Below are 24544 nucleotides of genomic sequence, written 5' to 3'. Positions count from 1 at the left end.
ACTATGGCCCAGGGGCTATATTCGGGCCCAGAGCCTGTTTTTGGAAATAACATTTTATTGGAGCACAGCCACACCATCTAGTTATATGGTCTATGACCGCTTTATGGTCCAGAGCCCAGTAGCTGCAACAAAACCCCAATGGTCTATAAATGCTAAGATATTTACTATTTGGCTCTTTATGGAACATTTTCTGATCTGTGATATAGAACGATGATTTTTAAACTTTGGTCTGAGGACCCCCCCCTTAGAAATTAATGAAGACCCCAAGAGCTTTTGTTTATGTGGGTTTTCTCTATTGGTATTTAAATGGATTAGAAATTTAAAAATACTAATTCATTTAAAAATAGGAAACTCATTGCAGCTTGGTGGGAATATATTTATGAAAAAATATTTTCCAAAACAAAGGAAAAATTAGAAGAATGAAATAGGTTTATATTTTTGCACCTCTCTCTAATGTCCAGCTTAACAGAAGATAGATTTCCCCATCTGCTTCTGCTTTCAATCTATTCCTGTATGTTATTTTGGTTGAAATCTATGAAGGGAATCCAGCCTGACACAGATAGGTCATTGGAAAAGGCAGGAATATTTTAACAGAATTTTCAGATAATTGTGAATATTCTTTTTGATATTAAAACTGGAGAAGTGCTAATTTCTTGAAAATTAGCTGCATCATGGACTCTGCAACCGTATCAATGAACTTGTCAAACTGTGACAATAAAATGGTCTATCCAAGACCTACTTGGAATGGGTCTTTTACTCATACATAATTTTGTAATACCTTGCATTGGTTATTTGGAAAATGCTAGTTTGGAACAATGGTTATGTAGATGTTCCAAATATTGATATACTTAATTATATAATATTTTTAAAAATCACATTAATTAATACTAATATGATCAGAAAAGTCTGCATATTGGGTAGCTATAAAGAGCTCAGCGGTGGATACAGGTTTTCCAGAATTCTAATTCTGGCTTGAAAGCCTGAATTCTGTCATTGGCCAGAAAGTTGTTTTCCTTGAAGTGACAGGCTCACTGTTGATTTTCAAGGAAACGTCTGCCAAGTGCCTGAGTAATCATGGCTTCTCTGTCAGTCATTTCTTTAGGTGAAATTCCTCCTGAAAAAGTGGCTGGTTCAGCCCAAAACTCAAGCAATAGAATAGGTGCTTCTCCTCAAGATGATAGAATATTTATAGAAATGCTCTATGAATACTTCTTATTTTGTCTCACAGGATATTAAAAAGACATATATTTGATGGTTAAGATTTAATAAAGTTAGTAATTCTTACCGTGCTGTCAGGACATTATTAAGTAAAACTAGCTTTTTTTTTTCCCCCAAAAGTACATTTATGGACAAGTGCAGTGGCAAGGCAAAAATACAGTGATGACCCTGTATGGTCTGCTTCACGCTAAGGTTCCAGCAGCAGTTGTAGCTGCCATTGCTTTTGTACCTTCAGTGCAAATATCAACACAGTGAAAACAGGCACCTCTTAGTATTCTGAGAAAGAGTTTTGACCTTGCAGATGCTCTCGAAAGGGCCTCAGTATTCCCAGGAGACCCAAGGGGTCACACTTCTGAAAACTGTTGATCCAGGTCAAGAATGCCTCTCAGAGGAGTGAAAGTTTCCTCCGATTCTCTTAACGAAAGAAAATAATTAGTTACCATGGAGTACTGTAATTAAACCAATTATAATTTCTTCAACCATTCATGTAGTCTCATTTCCTACGAATATATCCCTGCCTATTGTTGGACAGCTGGGGACACCTCTTACCTGCCACCAACCGATCTCTCAGACTTACAGTCGTTACCTCACTGCTATCCTCACAGTGATAGAATAGGGCCTGTATTTGGTCTTAATTCTGAAAGTGGCCAACTGGGGCCAGTAGCCTACAATAAAATGAAAATGTCTAATTTTCACCTTTTATACATGTTCTGAAAAGGAGGTTCCAGATGGGGCCTAAGAAGTTGAGAACGCTACCTCATGAAGGAGATAGCCATTAACTCTGTGGTTTATCATGGGAGGTCTGGACTATCCGTTATGGCTTCTTTGGTGATTTTGCTCTTCTCTCTTTTCAGACCTTATAGCTGTGGGATGCGAGTTCGATGGGGTACATTATCATAATGGCCAAGTCTTTCAGCCCAACCCCCAGTTTAGCTGCCTCTGTGTGAGTGGAGCCATTGGATGCACACCTCTGTTCATACCAAAGCCGGCTGACAGTCACTGCTCTGGGGCTAAAGGTAGAAAGAAGTCTGATCAATCCAACTGTGGCCTGGGACCATTCCAACAGCAGCTTTCAACAACCTACAAAACAATGCCAGGTGCTTAGAGGCATATTTAATTTTCATGTATGGCTTCTCGTGATTTTCTTTCATGTTCCTTTGATGTATCACAGGTACTCAGTAAGCACTTATTGATTAGTGGTAAATGTGAGATTTAGTTTGGCTGTGCCATTACTCAGTCTGCCTCAGAGAGGTATATTCTAAGTATCTCAAAAGGAAACTTCGTAATGTTTTAGATTTTTCCAGTTTTTAAAAGCTCTGCTGGGTCAGAAAAACTCTTCTATGCCTCTGCTCATTCCCACTCAGCCCCTTCTCAGGAAAGTTGACCAATTATTTATTGTTCACGTCCACCCTGGGAAAAACTTTTACTTGTATTGTTATATTATGGGCAAGAAGTCCGAACCATCCAGTCCCCAAAATTTTCAAAGGCAACTTTGCTATATGATGAAAGCAGAAATGGAAGCCTACTGATTAAAAATATTTAAGAATATGTTTAGAATTTGTAAATATTGTTTCTAAAAACAGAAAATTGCTGACATAAGATTATCCTCTGGGAATGAAGCTCTCCAGTCACCAACCACTCTCTAAATCAACACACGTACAGGTGTTTTAAAGTAGGTTCCCCAGGTATGTGAGTAGTCAGAAACCTATAATGAGACTCATCACTCATCTTGAGCACCGGCCATTTGCGGTGAGTGTCCATATATGCATAAAGGCTGTACTCTCTTCAGCTCTAAGTTAATATCTTATTTAAGTGCCAGGGCATTTTGGGGACAGGAGTTTCAAAAACACCAACCAATGAAGCACAGATGAGGAAGACTCAGAAGGGTCAGTATTCATGCCTGGTTATTATTCACACCTCTGTGTTTTCAACCAGAAATCAAGAATGCCTTTTTAATGAAATTTAGAGCTTAGGAAATGAAAGGTACCATGGAGATACAGAAGGGATATTCACCTACACTAAAAACTCCTAAGTTCACTTCTGTTATGTGGGTATTTAATAAAAGCACCTATCATCAGAGAAATGAGTTTTAGATATCTAAAAATTAACTCTATGAAAGGAACATTCTCAGAGACTTCCATTAAGCCAATTAATTTGAAAATAATTTAACAGGGTGTGGTGAATTTGCATTTACCATACTTAGTTTTTCAGCTAATAGCAAGACACTACTAATGCTCTAAAACCTCTCAAATTATAAGCCAAACTGTTCTTTTTTTTCAAAATGTACAGGAACAGTTGATTTTCTGCATTGGATCTGAGGGACTCAGTGTGAGTTCTTGGGACCCATGCATGAACCTCACCTTAGCCCAACAGCTTCCACAAGTAAAGCCCTTTGGATCAAGTTCAGTCAGTAGTCTCCTTTGTGGAGGTAGAGCAGTTCCAGATGATTCACTCGGAACCTGGTTGGAGGGGGTGTTAGATGGTCATTCTTAGTGGTTAATGCTTTGCTACAAAAAATGGGAACATCTGCCACTGTGCTCTTGGTAGTTGAGATCATAGGCCTAGATAGGTTTCAGAGGAACTGTATGTTCAGTCTAAAGTCTCTCCTCTGCTTAACTTGGAAGCTGTGTTTATGGGCCCAAACAGAAGTTGGTTTTTAAAATTAAGCACAATGACAAACACACACTTTAAGGTATATTTGTGGTAGTAATTTATATACTTAATGCCAGACAGCCTGTGGTTGGAATCTAGCCTTTGTTTGCTCCATATGAAGCATGCAGTGACATAATGCCCCTATGCTTTCCTCACTGCTCACCAAATACTAAATAAACTCTTTAAAAGCTCTTCTAGTTTTCTTGCTTTTTAATGAATGTTAAATTCCTGAACTGCAGCTCTTGGCTTAACTTTAAGGGGGTTATTGGTAATATGATAATCTAACCTTCCTTTATTTATTGCAGATGCGTGCCGTGCTTTTAATCTGCTTCCTGCATTGAGGTCTTTAAACTGTTGTCTACCTTCCAGGTATCTTCATGTTTCTGCTTCCTCTCCCTCAGTTCCTTGTGCAATTGCAAGATCCTATTCTAATAACACCGAAAGCAGTAAAGTATCATTTTATTCCAAGACAGCAGATACTTCAAAGTGACTGATATTTCCTATTAAGAAGGCAGTTTTTGTGGGGGTGGGGTGGGGTGGGGAGTATCTTTTCAGAGTTTTAAATTGGCATTTTGAAGTAATGTAGCCAGTTGCTATGTTCAACTGCAGACTCAAATCACAACCTTATTCCAAGAATCCATTTTAGGATGCATATTAACCTTAAGGAAATACTTTGAGACAATAAACCAATATGTAGTTTGTTTAAAATGAAGCAATGGTCTGATTCATTCATGAGCAGAACAAGAAGCTCCCAGTGGATTTATAAGATGGAAGAATTATTATGCACTCATTGTATTCTCATTATTCATCCCCTTCTCCTCCCTTCTGCTAAGCCGGAATCAGTGGAGGGGGCTCCATCTATCCACCAACTTACCCAGCCACCCAGAGATCTATCCATCTTTTCCTTTGCCATGTCTTTTTCTAGAACTGATTTGAAATGGCTAGCCAATGGAATGAATACAATGGGCCTGATACCATAGTGAATGTAGCAATTAAGCTGAATGAATAAAATAGATTACACATTTGCCATGACTTAGTATATGATTATTTTGATTAGTTCAATGTAATGTAGAGAATTTTCTAAAAGACTAGATTAAAATAAGGGGAGGAAAAATAACTGACCTCAATAGTTTATTCTCAAATACAACTTTTGTATTTTAGATTTTAACATAATATGAAATTTAACGTTAAGACATTGTTCTGATTAATATCTTGAACTCCTTAATCCTACTAATGTCTGTTTCATTGTTGAAAAGAATATCCAGCAAGAGGCAAAAACCAGAGAAAACACAGTAGTTTACTCCTTAGATGAGCTAAGCAGAAGCAAATGGATGCATCTACTCAGATTTTCAAAGATATTTTTATTCTTCCTAAGACATTGGACTGTCACATTTGATTGGAAGGTAATTTGGAAAGCGGGAAAAAGAGAATGATGAATTAGACCTGAAGCTTATTTTGTGCTGAGTTACATTACATAAAACGTTCTGATCTATTAAATATTAGCTGAAAAGTAATGATTAAAAGTGGCCTATCGACATGAGTACATATATGTATACCCGTGTACTTTCCCCCCTTTATTTTAGCTTATAGGAATCTCCCACTTGTTTGGAAAAGAAAATGTCTTGTGCAAGCAACAAAGTGGACACCTTGCTCCAGAACATGTGGGATGGGAATATCTGATCGGGTCACCAATGAAAATAGCAACTGTGAAATGAGAAAAGAGAGAAGACTGTGTTACATTCAACCTTGTGACAGTAATATATCAAAGAGAGTAAAGGTAACATTTAATTAGATTTAACTTCATTATAATTCAATATTAAGAGACTCCTGAAAAGTGCCCATGTGTTTTAGAGGGATAGATGGTATGTGATTCTTATAAAAATAAAATCACCTCATTGTAACCCAAACTATCTCAGAGGAGAATAAAGATTAATCTAACTGCACTTCATGGGGAAAATCTTACCAAGCGGAGAGGTAATGTTACCCTGCTGATTCAAGATACTCTAACAACAGTGTGGGTCTTGATCAGCCTGATTTCTTCTGGTACACCCAACATACATGTTTTTTAAAAGTTGATCCTTTTCAGATTTTTTTAAAAAATATATTAATTTTATGTAGTGGAATCAAGGCAATGGATAAAAGATTTTGGTTGCTACATCGTAATTATAAAAACAGACATTGTGAACATCAGAGAAATTCTGATCCTGGTTATCAAGCTGGAGGGGGAAACCAAGTCCAAAACGCTCTGTGCTTAGATAGTAAACTTGCCAAAGGACTGGGACAAAATATTTACTCTAGACTTGTTTGGTATAACTAGAGCTGGTCTTGCTTCTAGGACAAGGCATGATAACGGTCTCAAGAGTAAGGTTTAGGAATGCTAAAAGGCTTCTCATCTCCAAGTTATTCCCTATCATATTAAGAAGTTGACAACTCAATTTTAAAGGGATTAAGATATGTATTCATTTATTTATCCACTCAAAACTGTCTGAGCTGCGTTAGGGAATTTGCTAAGTCTTAGGTAAATAAACATTTAATAAGACATGGCCCTTGATAACAGAAAAGACTGGGGAGCGGGTCCTTTATTATGATGGAACAAGAACAGGGAGGACAGATCTCTGGCGAGGGGATTTCGAAGGTAGAAAAGAGAGTGCTGAAAGTCACTAAATGGGAAATATTAATGCCCCAGAAATAATTTATCTCTGTGTTTGTGTTTCTATATAGAGTATCACTTTTCTAAACTGTTGTAACCAAATTAAAGAATGACTTCTTAATGTTACGTACCTTTTCAGATCCCCAAAGGAAAAACATGCCAACCTACTTTCCAACTCCTCAAAGCTGAAAAATTTGTCTTTTCTGGATGCTCAAGCACTCAGAGTTATAAACCCACTTTCTGTGGAGTATGCTTGGATAAGAGATGCTGTGTCCCTAATAAGTCTAAAATGATTACCATTCAATTTGATTGCCCAAATGAAGGGTCATTTAAATGGAAGATGCTGTGGATTACATCTTGTGTATGCCAAAGGAACTGCAGAGATCCAGGAGATATATTTTCTGACCTCAAGATCCTATAAAACCTAGTATATATGGGAAAAGTTAAGTTCAGGTAATCATGTCATTACATTAGAAAATTAGAGTGGTTTTAAAAGGGTGGCATATCTACCTTATTGGCTTAAAAAAGGGAAGAATACCTACCTACTCTCAGATGACTCTATTTAAGGCATTAGAAGTTATTAAAAAGGTTCTCTTGGGGCATCTGGGTGGCTCAGTCGTTAAGCGTCTGCCTTCGGCTCAGGTCATGATCCCAGGGTCCTGGGATCGAGCCCCGCATTGAGCCCCACATCGGGCTCCCTGCTCGGCAGGGAAACTGCTTCTCCCTCTCCCACTCCCCCTGCTTGTGTTCCTGCTCTCGTTAGGTCTCTGTCAAATAAATAAATAAAATCTTAAAAAAAAAGTTCTCTTAAAAATACATGTAAAACTTGGTGCAGCTCTTTCTGCTCACAGGTCTTGTCCCTGAGCTTTAATAAAACCTTTTTTGCACCCAAAAAACTATATATATATATATATATATATATATATACACACGCATATATATATGTCTTAAAAATCTTAAAACTGAGCTCTTACTTTAAATGTATAATTATGAAATACACAGATAGTTGCTTCCATCTACATATTCCATACATAATGGAAAAATTATACAATTTATAAGAAAGCATTTTATTCTATAAAATAATCTGGAATACTTTGTTGAAGATGTGTAAAAGTTTAGTAGAACTTTTTTAAAACTTTATTTTTTTTAAAACTTTATCTGTACTTTGACAATGTAGCCAGGATTCCATCAGATGATCATCACTACATGGTGAGCAAGATTCTGGGTTTAATTCTTAAATAAGATAAATTAAACTGCAAATATAATTTCCACTATCCTATCCTGAGTATCAGTTTATTAAGATTTCTTTTGAAAGAAGAAAACAGAACTTCTTTGGCCATTACTGACAACTGTAATCTAAAAGTTTTTATACCAAATACTGTACAAAATGAAGTTTCTAAGATAATTTGGCCATTATTGACAAGTGTAATCTAAAAGTTTTTATACCAAATATTGTAAAAAATGAAATTTCAAAGATAAAGATCAAGAGCAGTATCCTTACTTTGAAAAGGAAAGAAAAAAACTTAGCACTAAAGAAAGCAAAGATTATTTTGGCTTGAGAATAAATTGTTCCTAAAAATTACTTCCTTAAGTGATAAATCCACTTCTGAATTTAAAATATAAATTGTATTTAAAGATAAATTAATGTTAAAACTATAACTGGAGATTATAATAACTGGAACACGTTCACTAGACTATTACAGCCATTTTCCCGTGAAGTTTGGAAGATGTCAAGCTAAGTAATGTTCTGTTTGCTTATATAAATGGTGACAAGCAAAACCAATAATAACAAGCAATACTGTTTAAAAATATGGACATTTATTATTATGAAATCAACTGGTTTAATAAAACATTATATTTAAAGATAATATATATATGTTAAAATAAGTGTAATTTTGATTCTTTTGAGTGCAAACGTGGTTACCCAAAGAAACAAAACCTCCTTCATAGTTGTAATAAAACCTATCCTAGAAAAGTTAGTGGGTATTACACAGAAGTATTTATATTGTGTTCTAATACTCCTTGTACTTTTAAAAAATCAGGATAATTTAAACAGAATATAAAAAATAAATTATAAATATAAAAATATACCTTGTTAAGATTTTTCTTGCATTGTATTAATGCCTAAATAAGAGACTATAAATTATTTTCCTGAAGACAAATGTTTGAAGTTAAGGTAGTAGGACTTCACTAATTTCACAGACTGGTATCACCCACAAATTGTGATGAAATGAAAATCTTTTTTTTTTTTTAAGACAAAATGCTTTCTAATAGGAAAAGTGCAAACTGGGTATTCTGAAACAGAAAAGGTGACAAAATCCAGTGTAAAATTAAGAAAAGTAAAAGTTCTATCTTGGGGTTTCTTTTTTACACAGCTATGCTTAGTCTAGGAAAATCTTCCACAGGCATGCTTTTCGTGGCATCCAGTTGGTTGTATTCCTCTATGAGCCCTGATAAAGATGACACAGCTTCCATGAAACTGCTTTCTTCCATCCCTTCAATTTGTAGATAGTGATGAAGATGAGCCTATAAATAAAAAACTGGATAATGTTGACCATTTTCAGAAAATTTAATACATAAATAACTATCCTAAAACATAAATAATTCTTTATTAAAGTGATACTTCACTCAGCTTTACAAGAGAAAGGAGAACTCAAATCCCATAAACTCACGAGATTTCTCCTTTAGATAGTCTGAGTAAACCTCTCCTCTTCAGTTATAATCAGTACAGTGAATAGAGCAGTCAGGATTGCCTTTGATTTGTGATAGTGTAATTTGTGAGAAGACATCTTAAACAGCCAAAATAAACACAGATAGTTACAAAGGTGTACTGATAATTACCTTTTTCTTGTAGAGCCTCATGAATCTCTCTTTCAGTTCCATGAAGGTAGGCTTCACGCATGTGTTATTTGCTAGAGCTAATAATGAATGGGAATGGCCCACAGGAGGTACTGAACACAGGCTGGTTTTCCAGCCTTCTTGATTCCAGGAGACAAACTGTAGAGAAGGTTTTAATCTGAGATACAAAAACCCAAAGGTGAGAATGAAGGTACTGAATGTATCTGCCATATATGGCAGCAGACATTACTGATGGTACCATTCTAATTGCTCAGTATGTAACATAAGTTACCTACTTTTTACTATTAGCAGTATCATGGTACAGTCTGACAGTGAGCTAAGGGACATTTAGTTAGGAGGACATTAAATCTGGGGATGAAAAAGAGATGAAAATATTACAATTAAAAAAATTACAATTTTCCTTACTTTGTAATTCAATAGAGTAGTTTTCCTAAAAAGACTGTCAAACAATAGTAAAACATAAACTTAGAAGCAGTGTAGTGGTAGTAATAAAACAGTTAAATTTTCTGAACACTTTCAGAAAATAAAGTATTTCCTATATCATTCACTGTTCAAAAATAACAATTTTGTACCATTATTCTTATTTTACATTTGAGAAAAATAAGGCTAAGTAGTTTGCTCAAGGTCACCCTTTAGTTGAGTGGCAATGCTAGAATTCGAAGAGAGGCCATGTGAACTACTATGCTACACTGTTACAAGTAGTACACATAAATTACCATGAAAATATAAAATCAAACCTTTCAATATTTCTGCGAAGATCTGAAACCTGTACATTTCCTCTAACCATAAGGGCACAGGCGAGGTAGAGACTATGTTTGGGGTCAGCCCGAATTAGCTGGTGATCTTTACTAAAGGCATCTGAAAACATCTGATCCAACCTAGAACAATGAAAGAATCACTGTTTATACAAAATATTATTTCTTCTATGTAGAACTACAAAGTACAAAGATAGTCACCTACAGGTAAATAAACTTCACATACAAACACCTTCTACACTTCAGCTATCATTTTCTCAAAACAATCTTGATGAGAAATATGAGAAGAGAGGAGGACATCTTTTATCCTTTATTTAGAGAGGAAGAAAAAGGTGCCAACATACGTATATCTAATAATATACAGGATCCAGGGTCTTTAATATAGCCCCAGCCTGGTTCTTAAATCCCACTTAACTCAATACAAATATAATTAGGTTCCCTAGATAACTCTAGATTCTGTGTGCTGAATCTATATCATGTCTGGGAAGAGCTGCAGAAATCACAGTGTTACCTACTCATTCAAGAGATATTTACTAAATGCCTTCTATGTGCCAGGCACTACTCTTAAGTGCAAGAGACCCAGCACTGAACAACAAACATTTCTACTTTACTGGAGCTTACATTCGATCTTGGTTATGTGACAGCAAGAATAGAAAACTCCTTTAGGGAATGGTGAGCTGTGGGGTGTTCGTAAATCCTCTGCTACTGTGTTCAAAATTTTGGTGTATATGTGCTTTTGGGCATTTTTATAGAGTTAAGGAAACCCAGAAAAGGATAAGAACCACTATACAGCAAGTGGGCAAACTCATTCTTGATTTATCCTCTGCTGCAAAATATAAAAACTAGCAAGGAGCTATGTATAATTTTGGGATACTTATCTTTATTTACATTAGAAATATGGGATTTCAATAAACATATACACACTTCTCATATGTGCTTATTTTCATGTGATAAAAATGGGATGAGGTACAGGACTGACATTAATAAAAGGTACAACAAAAACCATTCTCACTACTAATAAGATATTAAAGAGTTTTAAAACTGACTTTTAATAGTACAATTTTAAAACAAATTATTTTACTCAAGGATAGATAAACGTGTTCATGTGCTGATATGACAGCCTCTGAAATATCTATAGTACAGCAGAAAAAAAAGGGAAAAAAGAACACAAAGAACACTGTGCCAAGTTCCCTAAGAGTATAAAATCTTTAAAGTCCCTTATACATTTTCACAAACAATTTTAAAAATAAACCTTTGTAACAAATTATGATTATATGAATACAAAATGCTGCAACAGTATAATTTTTATCAAAATATGCCAAAAGCAGAATTGAAAGAAGTTTAATTGGCTTTGAAACATTCAGGTTGAAGGACCAAGTCAGACATTTTTTTCTTTATGCTGAACTTAATTAGAAATTCCCTGTCTTTATTTTTTAAGAATTAACTTTAAATGTAAAAATGTCTGGACTATCACTATTGTACAATAAGTAGTTTAGCACCAGTTTACATTCTATGTGTCCACATTTTATTTAAATACACTAATTTTTAATATGCGGGGCTGATAATAACAGTGAACATTTAGTGAATGATTACCATGTTCCACATACAATGCAAGTTGCTTAACTTAAGGTCATCAGCATTCCATGCAGAAAGAGTCCTATCTATTAGTTGGCATAACTGTTTATTTGTTAACAGCTTAAATAAAAGGTAATAGCGCTGTGACATTTACAGTGTAGAATTGTTATTTTGCCAAAATTTAAACTATAGGAAAGATCTTTAATCTGGTTATCATTTACATACTTTCCTCTTACAGAGTTTGACAGGACCTTTTCCCTCAGTCAACTGTGGACGCCAGTGGGACCTTTTCAAGCTTATCACTGTATATGCTCAGAATATTTTTCAACTACATTTTTTTGTTAAGTAGACTAAGTTTTATGCTTATAAATGACACACGGTTACAAAACAAGGTGTTCTGGAAATTATATATAGCAGCTACCATAAACAGTAACACTGGAAAGCCTTCTACGGTGCTGGACTGTGATAAGAGCTTTAAAGATACTCTTATTTAATATACCCAACAAGGGTATGAGGTAAGTCCACCTGCCCAAGGTCCTATAGCTATTGACAGAATTAGCATTCAGACTTAAGTATGTCAGACTTCAAAGCCCTGAAATCTTTTTCAATAAAAACCAAATCTTTATGAATTTCATTAGCTTAAAAATTTAGATTTAATGTCAAATGGTTTAATATTCACTTTTTAAACAATGACTTGTAAAATAAAGGATTCAAAAAATGAAAATGACACAAAGAAAATGACACGAAAAAATACCCAGAGTTACTACAAACTTAAACAAAATTTTTTTTTAAAAAAGTAATTCAAATTATCAAGTTATTAGAATAAAGTTACTGCATCTTACCTTCGGGTAGGAATGTTAACATCTGCCAGTGTATATAGAGGTGTTAGGCTTGACACAAGATAATGCAGTTGAGGAAAAGGAACTAAATTCATGCTGATTTCATTAAGGTCCATATTAAGGGACCCTTCAAACCTTGCAGAGCTAAAAAATTAACATTAAAGCAAGAGAAAAAAATTTAATGTTAAAATTTTATACTTTGAATGTAGCTTTATTCAGCAGGCATTCTTAAATCCTTTTGTACACTGTTCTTCAGTAGAGAATATATGCTCCTTTTTTCTGTATTAGTGATATTTAGTATCATGAATATCATGTATAAAGGTAATTAAAATATAACACACAACATCTATAGCAATTCTTATTTGTGGATTATATGACGTGTAACCAACACACTATCATGTTGCACACTACACATATAAAAATATCTTACTTAAAACAGACTGAGTTAAACACATACAGGTCAATATTTAATAAGTCTATAAACTTCACTAAGTTCTTCAAGGGTCTGCCTAATGTGCTCTATAATTTGGAATATAATAATGCCAAAGCAATCCTCTAGATCAAAGTCAAGGATATATTTTGGACCAACTAACAATAAGGAGGTAAACATTAGCTGCTTTAAAAAATGAGGACAGTCTACAGCAAAGAAAATATGCTTACTGTTATCTAACCAAGTTCTCAAGTGTTTATCTGTGACAAACTTTTTTCATTTAACACCTATTAATATTCTCTGGAATGCACCTGGGAAAATGCTGCTTTGTAGTAATAGAAATGAAAGTTCTGGTGTATCACTCCAAGATCTGAAAACGCTAGACAGAATAAAATAAAATAAAATAAAAAGAAGCTCCTGTGACTTAGGAAAACTGAAAAATGCTACTACAAAAATGCTACTGCAAGTATCATCAGAGGCCAAGTGAAGTTTTTAAACTGTCCTAAGTTTTGCAATTAATAGGATTACCTTGTTAGGTTCAGCAGCAAATTGGCCACGATGTTGTTCATTGCATCAAAGGGCTTCTGGTGCCGCTTTTTAACAGCCCCAGCACTTGAAGTAACCAGACTCTTTGGCTTTATAGTTGTGCCCAACTTTCCAGAATTCACCATGAGGTCAATTTTGCTAATGATGTCAAATAAAGACTTTTAAAGGAAAAATATTGGGAGAGAAGCTATTAACAAGAGCAGACATAGATGACATTTTACCAGGAAGGAAAGAAGAGAAAGAAAAACAATTTAAACTTATTTCTCCTCTTAGATAGGAAGGCTGAAAAGTGAAGAGAATGTTTCCTATGCACATATAAGCATAACACATGACTGAATGTTTAAATACTCATAAATTACAATGTTATTTCTTACTTGGTTGTCAATGGGCAACACACAGTCTGCATGCTCATTAAGTTCCTTCATTGCCAAGATGCTATTGTAAGGTGAGGTTATGACATCATCCTCACCAGAAGGATAAACTGATGTCACGAATCTGTATACTTCTGGGAATTCATCCTCAAGCAACTTTAAAAGAAATGTGCCAAGTCCAGATCCTGTTCCTGAGGATTAAAATTGCAAAAACAAAAACAAAAAAACCCAGCATAAATGATTCAAAATAAAATTGTGAGGAACTTGGAATTTTATGGCTTTTTTGGGTAGGAACATACATTAAAAACCAGAGCATTATATAGAAGACAGTTTTGATTCCATTAAAAATTAAACATATAAACACATACATATATAAAACCTATAAACAAAATGAAAAAGGCAAACTAAGAAAAAAATCTCCAACACATATGATGGACTAAATTTCTTTAATAAAGAGGTCTCACAAATCAACAACCAAAAATACATGAATAATACAACAGAAAAATGGGTAAAGTATGTAAATATGTAATTCATAATAAATGGTGCATAGATGTGAGGATGCTCAACTCTTCTTCTAATCAAAGAAATCCAAATTTAAACAATCTAATTTTGAATGTATTAATGTTTTAGAATACTGTTAGTGACAAGTGTGGGGAAATAAACCTGTGTATACATTGTTTCTGATAATATGGATTGGTGAAATAATGCAGGAAACTTTAATAATATCAATCAAAATTTAAAATGTACATATTCTTTGGTCCCATTTTCCTTTTGGGAATATTACCTATAGCTATAGAGGCATAAATGAGCAGAAATGTTATGTACCAGATGTTCAAGTGGGGACTGTTTGCAATAATAAATACCATAAACAACTTAACATCCACTAATGGAAAATGGACTTCAAAAATTTTTATATATTAACACAATTGAATTCTAGGAGACAGAGAAGATACTGAAAGGCATTTGGGAAAGACATAAAGTGAAAAAATGTTGGAATAATATGCATTGCATGATCTTATGTTAAAATACACACACGCACTTTTAAAGGCATAGAAAATATCTGGAAGGATATAGACATAGGCAAACTTGATTACCCGTGAGGAGAGAGACTAGGATTTAGATGTGGGACAGGAGACCATTTTTAACCTTCACTATTATTTATTTTTGCCAGTGAATTATGAGTATAGTCTTCTGAGATTCTGAGTAATAGAGGGATTAAAAAAGGCACCATAATGAACTATAAATCAAATTGGTTTTTTGAAAACTTATCCAAACCTGCAGGTTAATTATACTAGTACAAAGAAAATTTATTTCTTAATTTAATGATTATGATGGTCCTCTAAAGGCATGGTTACATAACAATTATAACTTTAATTTTAAAATGTTATCACATTGAATAATACGTATAAAAATCAATTTATAGAACTTGCTGAATATAAAATCTTAATCCGAGCTTGGAGAAAAATAGCATGATGAATTTTTCTTTTAAAACTCACTAATCCTATTGGAAATTAGCAAAATACGGTATGTTTCTATTTCATAAAACAGAGGAGCAAAATACTTCATTTGCAAGGTACAGGCTTCCCTGGGGAAAGAAAGCAATACAGATCATTTATTCTAGGTCAAGGTAATTACTATGTAAGTAATGATTTAAAGGAGCTGACTAAAAGGATTTCTTTTATCTATATTTCTTATTGGACACAAGAAAGGTTGGGAAGGCAGTTAAAGAGTACTGATATTTCTTAGCAAGGGTACCTATGAACAAACCAGAAACACTTAGCTTCTAGGTGGGATACGAGACTACACAAGCAAACTTTAGGAGAAAGTCAGCATTCCCAGAAAGCTCTCATGTACTGAAATGCAGCTGGAAATTTTAAAAAAGAAACTAAAAGTGGAAGAAGAAAAAACTTCAGATTCAGTTGTACTGACTCTTAAAAGGCCTTCAATTTATAAGCAATGGTAATAGCAACAAAATTTGACAAGAATTTAAAGAAGCAGTTATATATATACTCAATCACATACAGTGTTAAAAGTTGTACCTTTATTAAGCATAGGTCTGAAAACAGATTACTGTTTGCAAAATGAATTCCCACTTACAACTGTCACATTATTACAGGGAAATGAGTGAGTAACTTTACCTCCTCCCATGGAATGTATTATAAAAAAACACTGCAAACAATCACAGTGCTCTGCCGACTTTCTGAGTTTCTCCAAAATCTGTTCTTGATAAAGACTGCCAAAAACTTTGTGCCCCACAGCCCTGAAAAAAAGAATATAAATCACAAAAACACCCTGGCATTTATTACTTCAATATTTTATTATTTCTGATCTAAATGAAAAGACTACAGAAAACTTGAAAAAGCATTTTTACTATATTAATTCTTGTTTCATATGTATAAATCATATTGTGACATTTCAGAGATACTAGATAGAAAATGTAACAAATATAAAGATCTATAATCCTCAAATGTCCTGATAAAATAGCTCATTATCAATGGATATTAAGCTATGGTTTTCTAAATTTATCTTTTTTTTTTTTAGGTATAAGACTTTACATAATTTTTTCTCATCTCCATTTAAAATGAACTCTGATCACAGTAAGTTTTACATATTAAAAAGCAGAATGTGGTCAACTAGAAAGACATTAAAAATAAAAAGTTTTGAACTAACATATTGGTTTAATACAGGCGAAAACATTGGTCACACCATGTTTTCATTAGTTGAAATGATACACAATAGAAAACTGATACTCATAAGGCTCTGCAAGCCTTTTTGATTAATCAAATTTGCAAGGAGCCCTTTGATGCATTAAAAATTGATGAGAAAATGAATGAATGACGTCCACGGTTGTGTAACTCAAAAAATTACAGAAAAAGTTACACAATTAGTGAAAAGCCAGTTAAGTGGGCAGGTGAATTCATTTAGTGGCTGGTTCTCCCCAGATGGATTTCTAAGAATGCAAAATGTAAATTCACTTTAAAGGTTCATTTATTAGAGTCATCTCTACCCTCAACGTGGGGCTCGAACTCATGACCCTGAGATCAAGAGTTGCACGCTCTTCCAACTGAGCCAGCCAGGGACCCAGTAAATTCATGCTTTAGTAAAATGATATTACTACACATTAGGAACCTGAGAGACAGACTGCAAATAGATAAAATAGTAAATATTAGACTTGCAAATAATAAGAAGCTACTTAATTTTTAAAAAACAGCAAAAACAGTCTCAATGTAAATTTTCAAATGATCATTGTTAAAGCTTTTTACCCCATTAAGGAGAACAGGTATATAATTTAAGAGCTAAACATAGCCTTAGGCTGAGCTTAAATGCTGGGATACTGGTCTGGCTTGCACCTCTTATCAGTCCATTCAAGTCTGACCAGCTGGAGAACTTGAGAGAGTCATATAATACAGGTAAGAGAACAGTTTATAAAACTAGTTAAAAATTTGTTACTAGTATTATGTAAGAATCAATTTACAAGGAATTTAGTAAATCCATTTTTCATGATTTTTTCTTAAAAAAAGGTGAGAAAGAACTATGATACAGGTGGCTTTTCAGCATTGAGAAATCCCATCATTCATCCAGGAAAAGATGATGGGCTGAAAAGCCTAGAGGCAGGTCTGGCAGGTTAGATCTTGCTTTCATGTCAGCAGGACCTATTAGAATAAAGGAAAGATCATTCATTTTTTTCAGATGACATTCAATTTTTGCATAGAGCATATTCTCACCAATTATTGCCTGAGCCAGAAATATCAGTGATGAGCTGCTTGCTATCAAACACATCTCTCAATGGTCCCTGCAGAATTTCATTTACTACCCCTTCCTCCATGTCAATCAAGACAGCCTGAGAAAGAAATAAAAATTGAATTAGCGTATTTTTCTTTAGAGCTAATAACTCTGTAAATAAATTTACGAACTAAAAGTTGCATTGTTCTTTTTATAGTTTAAGCTTAATCAAATCTTTATGTAGAATCTGTTATATGAATGAAAAAGTCATTTCACTCTGCTCAGGAGGTGGAATACAATTAAAAGGTGGGTTCTAAACTCTTATCCTACTCCGAAATACCATGTGGGTGCGGAGGGAGGAACTGAGTAAGCCCCTCAACTGATTTTCTAACAATTCTTTTATCATGTGCCTATGTGACTGTAAATGTTTTGAGAACAAGGTCTCAGAAATTTAAAAGGTGCCCTAGCCAGAAAAAAATTCTCAATAAATGTAGGGTATGTTAATACACTTGCTCACCAGGAACAACCATGCTGCTCTTCATGAATTGCAACCCAAAACTGTCCAATTCAAATCAGTAAACTTACTATCAGGTGCAAACCAAGGCCCTGGATAGAAGTCAAAGATGACAATCGGTCTCTACACCCAAGAAAATCTAATTCATTACCGCAAACATTATTGACATGGGAGATAACCTTTATAACTAAGAAGAAAATGAGAATATAAAACATAAAATTAAGTATGGAAAGAAAAATAGAAAAGATTGAAGGAAAACATAGCAAAATGTAGGCAAGGATAGCTTGGCAGTAGGATTATAAAACCCCTACCCTCACTGTTTTGTACTCCCCATCTTTTCTACACTGAGGAAGATAAGTGAAAAGGTAAAATAAATACTTAAAAAAGCTGAAAAAAGTTCTGAAATAACAGAGTACACTACAAAGCTATAAACTCTTTGATTCAGTGTCACAGAGCAAGTGCTTGGTTTACAGGCTTTTTTAGTTCTTGTGACTCTGTGACTTTAAGCACTTCCAGTATTCTAAGTGCTTTGTTATGTATTACCCCATTTGATCCTCACAACCTTATGCATAGGTACTATAATTACTCCCGCTTTGATCACCCAGCTAGTAGTGATGGAGCAGAGATTCAAACCTGGTTAGTCTGGCTGCAGAATCTTCAGTCTTAACCACCAAACTCTATGCTCTTCTTTTTTGTGTGTGTGTAGTTAACTACGCTACTATAAGCAAGCAATTGAAATAGTCTTACCCAGTATATTAGAAATATTCTAACTGTACAATAGTATATCACAGTAGTATATTAGAAAGACTGTAAAATTATGTATTACAAATGTGCTCTTATATACAGCAAGCAATATACATACACTTTATGTATACTGGACTATATAGGGTTATTTACTAGCAATTTAGGGTTTTTCTAGGATATTTTATGATAATATGCAGTGTTACCTAGATGTTGACCTTAACACCTAATCAACCATAAGAGAGACTTCACTGTGTGGGCAAACTGTAGTATATTACAAGTTGTGTTAAGATTACAAAAAGAAAAAAAAAATTAGCTTATAATGGCCTTGTTCCAAAACAGACTTATTTAAGAGAATTTGTGGAAGATTACCCTCAGTTACCTTGCAGTCTGGCAAAGGAAGGAACAGGCAGAATACAAACTGACATTCAAGCACCTCTTTAAGTCAGTTTTGATAGAATCATCACTGTCATCGTCACTGAGCATTAAAAACGCTGACATGGTATAGAATTTTAATTCTAGTCACATCAAGTCTTTGTTTTTCATTTGGAAATTAACTGAGGAGGAATTATTCTGGGTTCCTCATGCAGCCAACCAAGGTCTGGAGTCACAACTGTTCCAGGATTTGATGTTTATTGTTTTCTGCCAGAGCAACCTGGTGATAGCTTTCTGGTCTTTGAGCTCTCCCTTAAATGTCATATAGGATTTACAAAACTCTGAGTATTTGCCCGTTAACCTAGGATACTGGACACAGTGGAAGGACCTAACCACCAAGTTATCTTGTGAAGCCTAGACTCTTCAGTGATCACAGCCACATAATACCAAGACTCCTAAGGAGAAATGGAAGAGTACCTTCCTAGGACAAGTCAAAGGTGACAGACACACAATGATTTATTCTTTCCCAAAGGCATTTCCTCCACCTCCTACCTTGCTCACTGATAGGGTCCTGGGAAAGAGCTCAAATTAGGAGGGCTCTGGGAAATGTCAATGTCACTTTTTCTGTAAGATTTGGATTGGGATGTTGGCGCTCTCCATAGCAGGCAGGATACCAACTGTTAATCATCTGAACAGCCTACGAGCACATGGTCTCTGCCACTAAATTTTGTTTTCTAAGGACATCAGAGATTACAGATACAAGGAGACAGTTCCGAGATACCACAACATGATTGCTTTTCACTCTTCCAGGCACAATTCCAGGTCTGATCCTTATTGTCTCAATTCCTTCCATCCAAACTGCTTTTCTGTTAAATTTATTGATCTACAACTGGAAAAAGCAGTTTGTTGTAGAGAAACAATCGCGGAAGTGTTGTTGGAATGAGATTATGACTAAATATGGGCTACTGACACAAAGCATTTTTGTTCAAGAGGTCTTACATGGTTATGGTATTCACTGTAACGTGGCTGGATCTGTGCTTTGTACTGGGAATAGTAACTGATGCAAAGAAATGTTCCATTACCTTCAAATGAAAAATTAACCTGCATTAGTACGTGTTTGAGGCTTAGAATTAAGAAAGCTCCTTTTGTTATCATTTGCCCAGATGTGTATTTCCCCTGAAATATTTATAAAAAAATGCTAAAGATAACGGTGTTTTTAATTTAAGCACAAAATTTCCCCCCCAAAGTTCCAGGTAGATATAAATGTCTGCCTAATTATATTTATATTAAAATGTGGCTTAGTAAATATTTTTTAAATTTTAGAAGTTAATAGTTTATTCTGATAGTTACAGAAGTATAGTTATTTTTAAAACACACAGAATATAAGAATCCAAGTATACAGATCTTACTCGTGCTTTCAAAGAACAAATTTTCCCCTTGGAAATACTGCCACCATCACCAACCACTCTGAAAGATAAAAAACGAGAAAAGGTCAAAAGATCTTCCAAGGCTAATGCTACTGTTAGGTAATAAAGTTAATTCCCATTTATATAATAAAGCTACTTACATGCCTGGTGAGGTAGACACAAAAGGCAACGTAGAAGGTGCCAATCCCATTCTTCTCCCTTGTCTACCCTCCCCTTAGGCTGAAAAGTAAGGTACTTTTTTCCCTGGCTTTTTTATAGTTAGGGCTGGCCATGTAATCCAGTTCTTATTAATGAGATAAAAAGGAGATATTCTGGGAAGCTTTTCTGATAAGGACGACCAGATGCAGTTGGTGCCAACTCTTCCCTCTTCCTACCTTGAACATGAATAAAGATATGATGCATGGAGTGGAGGCTGCCACTTTATAGTTATAAAAAAATAAACATGAGGACAAGAAGCCAACACAATAGGAATAATGAAACGAAAGTACCTTGGTCTTTTAAGGCATTTCTCCAAGGCTAAATCACCTGATTTCCAGATTTCTTTATATGGGATAACTGGATACTTTGTGTAAGCCACCATTAATGAGGTTTCCTATTGTAGCCAAACATACATCAACTGGTATATCAGTTATATATCATTGAGTATCTATGGCTGTTCCTAGAATTTCATGTTGAACTAAAGTAACTACATCTATGACCAAACACAGGGTATGAGTCAATACAATTTACAAGACAATGTATAAAAGGAAGTTGAATTGAGCATAGATGATGCTATAGATTGGGTTGGTAAACTATGGTCCTTGGGCCAACTCTGACCAGCTGCTTATTTTCGTAAATAAAGTTTTATTCAAACACAGCCATGCCTACTTGATATGCACTAGCAAGCTATACCTGCATTCCTGTTACAACAGCAGAGTCAAACAGATGTGACACAGACCTTATGGTCTGCAAAACCTAAAATATTTACCATCTGGTCCTTTGCAGGAAAGGTTTGTTAACCGCTAGTATAGGTACATTCCTAGTATGCTATTAAAAAGGTATGGTCATGGGCGCCTGGGTGGCTCAGTTGGTTAAGCGACTGCCTTCGGCTCGGGTCATGATCCTGGAGTCCCGGGATCGAGTCCCGCGTCTGACTCCCTGCTCAGCGGGGAGTCTGCTTCTCCCTCTGACCCTCTCCCCTCTCATGCTCTCTCTTTCTCTCTCTCTCTCATTCTCTCTCTCAAATAAATAAATAAAATCTTTAAAAAAAAAAGTATGGTCATTTCCTCAAATAGATATACAAGTATACACAAAAATGTGGTCTTGTTTTTGAAATTTTTTTTGTACTAACATGGAACAGATGCTGGCAGGTGTTGCTAGTACATAGAAAGAAGAGTAAAATGCCAAGACTCATCTCCCCTTTTTGGATAAACTTGGGATTGGGGAAATAAGAATGCCCTCATGTTAAATTATCAAACAGAGTACAGGAGAGTACAGTTATGTAGTCACCTTATTAAGAAAGACTAGCTCCCTAACTGAGTCTTAACTAAGTAATACTTAATGAAAGGATTGGCCATCAAGAGTAAAGGGGATGAGAGTGGGAATTTACTAAGAAGGGAAACACATAAAAGGAAGTATTACAAAAGCAAATTTGAGTCTCTTAACAGTATTTAGGGGAGAAATGTTCTAGTTCACAAACAAGAGGGAATCCTAGATAGCAGACATCTCCACATAATAAAGATAAATGACACCAATCATTAAGGCAAAACACCTAACTCCCCTTGGTCTGATTCCATGATCACCAAGCAACCTTCTATTATTTAGCTTTTCAGGTAGATTTCCTACAGAAGAGAAAGTGCTTTTGAAGGGAAAGGAAGATCTGGTGCTCTTGAGTTATGGTTCCTACTATCAATTACTACCTTGACTTTCTGCTTTTTAATCTCCCATTCTCTTTGAGTTTGGTTTATCTGCCTGTACTGGAAAGCAATGTACTCATTCTCAAGATGTTAACAAGTTTTCTGAGTTTTCAAGTCTGAGGGTCAGACTCTGGGATTCACCAAGGAAGTGGAGACTAATTAATTAGCCTTCCCTAGGAGATAACTCACCTTAAATACCCAACCAACTAATTCAAACTAGAACTAGAATTTTTACTGAATTAGATAAAGGTGGATATTCATGATATATTATTTAGTTCAAGTCCACCACAGTTTAGTTTTATTAATTATTTTCAAAATACACAAACTTTATGATTAAACATTAAAAGCTTATGGACATACCTTGAATGTCAAAATTACATTCAGATAAAAGATACATATGCTCTTTATTATATAAACAAAAGCAATTTGACAACTGTTGTTCTCCTTTTTAGCACATTCCATTCACAGAACAAATATTCCTGACTACAGATAGCGTCACAGAAGTGTAAAAAATATATTTTTCTTTCAAAAGTTAGTCATTCTTGAATGCATTAACAATATACCCTGAGGGAAACTTTCAGTAGTCCCTCAGTAAAACTTTATTTCAAGGTCATGTTAAAAGAAGGCACATGAGGGCCACCTGGGTGGCTCAGTTGGTTGTCTGTCTGTCTTCCGCTCAAGTCATGATCCTGGGGTCCTGGGATGAAGTCCCGTGTCGGACTCCCTGCTCATCAGGGAGTCTGTTCTCCCACTCCCACTCGTGCTAGTGCCCGCTCTCTCTCAAATAAATAAAATCTTTAAAAATAAATAAAAATAAGAGAAGGCACACTAACGGTTCTTTTTGTTCCTTCATATGGTCTTAAAAGGAAACCTGCTGTCCTGCTCTGCAGAATAATATGAGAAATATTAATGATATGGGAATAATGAGAAAAAAAATATGCCTTCAATAATGAGAAAAACAAAAAAGCCAGACAACTTCTTTATAGTTATCAACTGTTTTACTGTCCTTTGAAGAAGTCTCACCCAATCTGATGACATGAAAAGAATCATGCTACGTGATAGACTTCAATCCCATCTTACCTGGTATCCACATTTCTAAAGAAGCTGCTTATTGCCTCATCATAAATTCCTTTCTAAAAAGAAAAAAGTATATATAACATTGATTAAGTTTTGTCTCTTTCCCAAATGAAATCCTTTCGATTTAATAATCTCACAATACTGTAATGCCTGATATTTGGCTATGAGAACAACAGCAAAAATGCAAGTTATCATAAAGTGCTTAGACTGATTCTTCCTACCTAAAGAATAAATGCCATAAAACCTATGGATTAAGTTTAGCAGAGGGTGCTGAAGAAAGGAGTCCCCATAGGATTGTAGAACAGGTGCGTCAAACGAGAGCTTTGTCTGGATTCTTGGTGATCATTTTAAAGTTGATTAAATTCAGGAATATAATACCACACATGTTACCTACTTTACAAAGTACTTCCCAATACTATCTCATTGCTCTTCACAAGAATCCTGATAAAAATGAGACCCTGAGAATCAGGGAGACTTAAGACTAAGGTCTTTGGCCAGCGTTTGTTCTAACGCCAACAAAGGTTTAAAAACCAGTTTGTTCTTTCCTGAGAAGATCCCATACACCTTATGCCGGTCAGCTAAAAGGTCAAACGGACTGATTCTTGCTTAGGTGGCGGGGCCGGTACCTGGTTGACCGCGGCATGCTCCCTCAGCGCCAGATCCCAGAAGCAGCAGCCGATCTGGTTTCCGCACTGGCCGACTGCGATCAGCGAGAGGAGGGAAAGAGAGTAGCCATTAGGTGGCAAACAAGGCCGCTTGGCTGCGCGGCGACCGAGTGCCCACCCTTCCGCGCAGCTTACCCTGTACGACCACCGACTGGGTCATGCTGCGGCGCAGCAAACCAAGGTACTAGAGACAGCCCGCGCCCACTTTCGTACTTCCTTGCAAGCCCCGCCC

At 35.3% G+C, this 24544-nt stretch overlaps 2 protein-coding genes across 11 annotated transcripts in view; one reads left to right on the top strand and one right to left on the bottom strand.

Annotated features, from left to right (window-relative positions):
• Nucleotides 1-17604, top strand: part of CCN6 (cellular communication network factor 6) — a 24920-nt gene extending 7316 nt beyond the window's left edge. For 2 of the 6 annotated variants that reach the window (XR_003521393.1, XR_003521392.1), the window contains 5 exons: nucleotides 2073-2315; nucleotides 4176-4239; nucleotides 5127-5273; nucleotides 5454-5647; nucleotides 6660-6936. Coding sequence is in view for 4 of the 6 variants with exons in the window: in XM_027601995.1 (XP_027457796.1) it covers nucleotides 2073-2315; nucleotides 5454-5647; nucleotides 6660-6941 (719 nt within the window). In the remaining 2 variants the exon portion in view is untranslated. Of the gene's footprint in view, nucleotides 1-2072; nucleotides 2316-4175; nucleotides 4240-5126; nucleotides 5274-5453; nucleotides 5648-6659; nucleotides 7240-11947; nucleotides 12525-17585 lie in introns of those variants that run through there. The other 4 variants (XM_027601995.1, XM_027601994.2, XM_027601993.1 and 1 more) reach the window with 4 other exon arrangements.
• Nucleotides 7242-24544, bottom strand: TUBE1 (tubulin epsilon 1). 5 transcript variants are annotated; one of them, XM_027601988.2, is made up of 12 exons: nucleotides 24448-24543; nucleotides 24274-24347; nucleotides 23651-23703; nucleotides 20658-20715; nucleotides 17621-17736; nucleotides 16034-16155; nucleotides 13899-14086; nucleotides 13507-13682; nucleotides 12552-12692; nucleotides 10117-10257; nucleotides 9362-9536; nucleotides 7242-9046 (listed from the first exon to the last, which is right to left on the bottom strand). In XM_027601988.2, exons 1-12 carry the CDS (start codon nucleotides 24470-24472, stop codon nucleotides 8888-8890), a joined length of 1428 nt encoding a protein of 475 aa, XP_027457789.1. In that variant the 5' UTR covers nucleotides 24473-24543; the 3' UTR covers nucleotides 7242-8887. The 5 variants fall into 5 exon arrangements, with proteins under 5 accessions (XP_027457789.1, XP_027457791.1, XP_027457792.1 ...); XM_027601992.1 differs by lacking the exon at nucleotides 7242-9046 and adding an exon at nucleotides 9655-9727 and having other exon boundaries at nucleotides 9409-9536; XM_027601990.2 differs by lacking the exon at nucleotides 23651-23703 and having other exon boundaries at nucleotides 24448-24528.

The sequence above is a fragment of the Zalophus californianus genome, chromosome 7 (assembly GCF_009762305.2).
Source record: "Zalophus californianus isolate mZalCal1 chromosome 7, mZalCal1.pri.v2, whole genome shotgun sequence".
Taxonomy (NCBI): Eukaryota; Metazoa; Chordata; class Mammalia; order Carnivora; family Otariidae; genus Zalophus; species Zalophus californianus.
The sequence above is the reverse complement of the archived record's forward strand: the minus strand, read 5'-3'. Positions and strand labels throughout refer to the sequence as shown.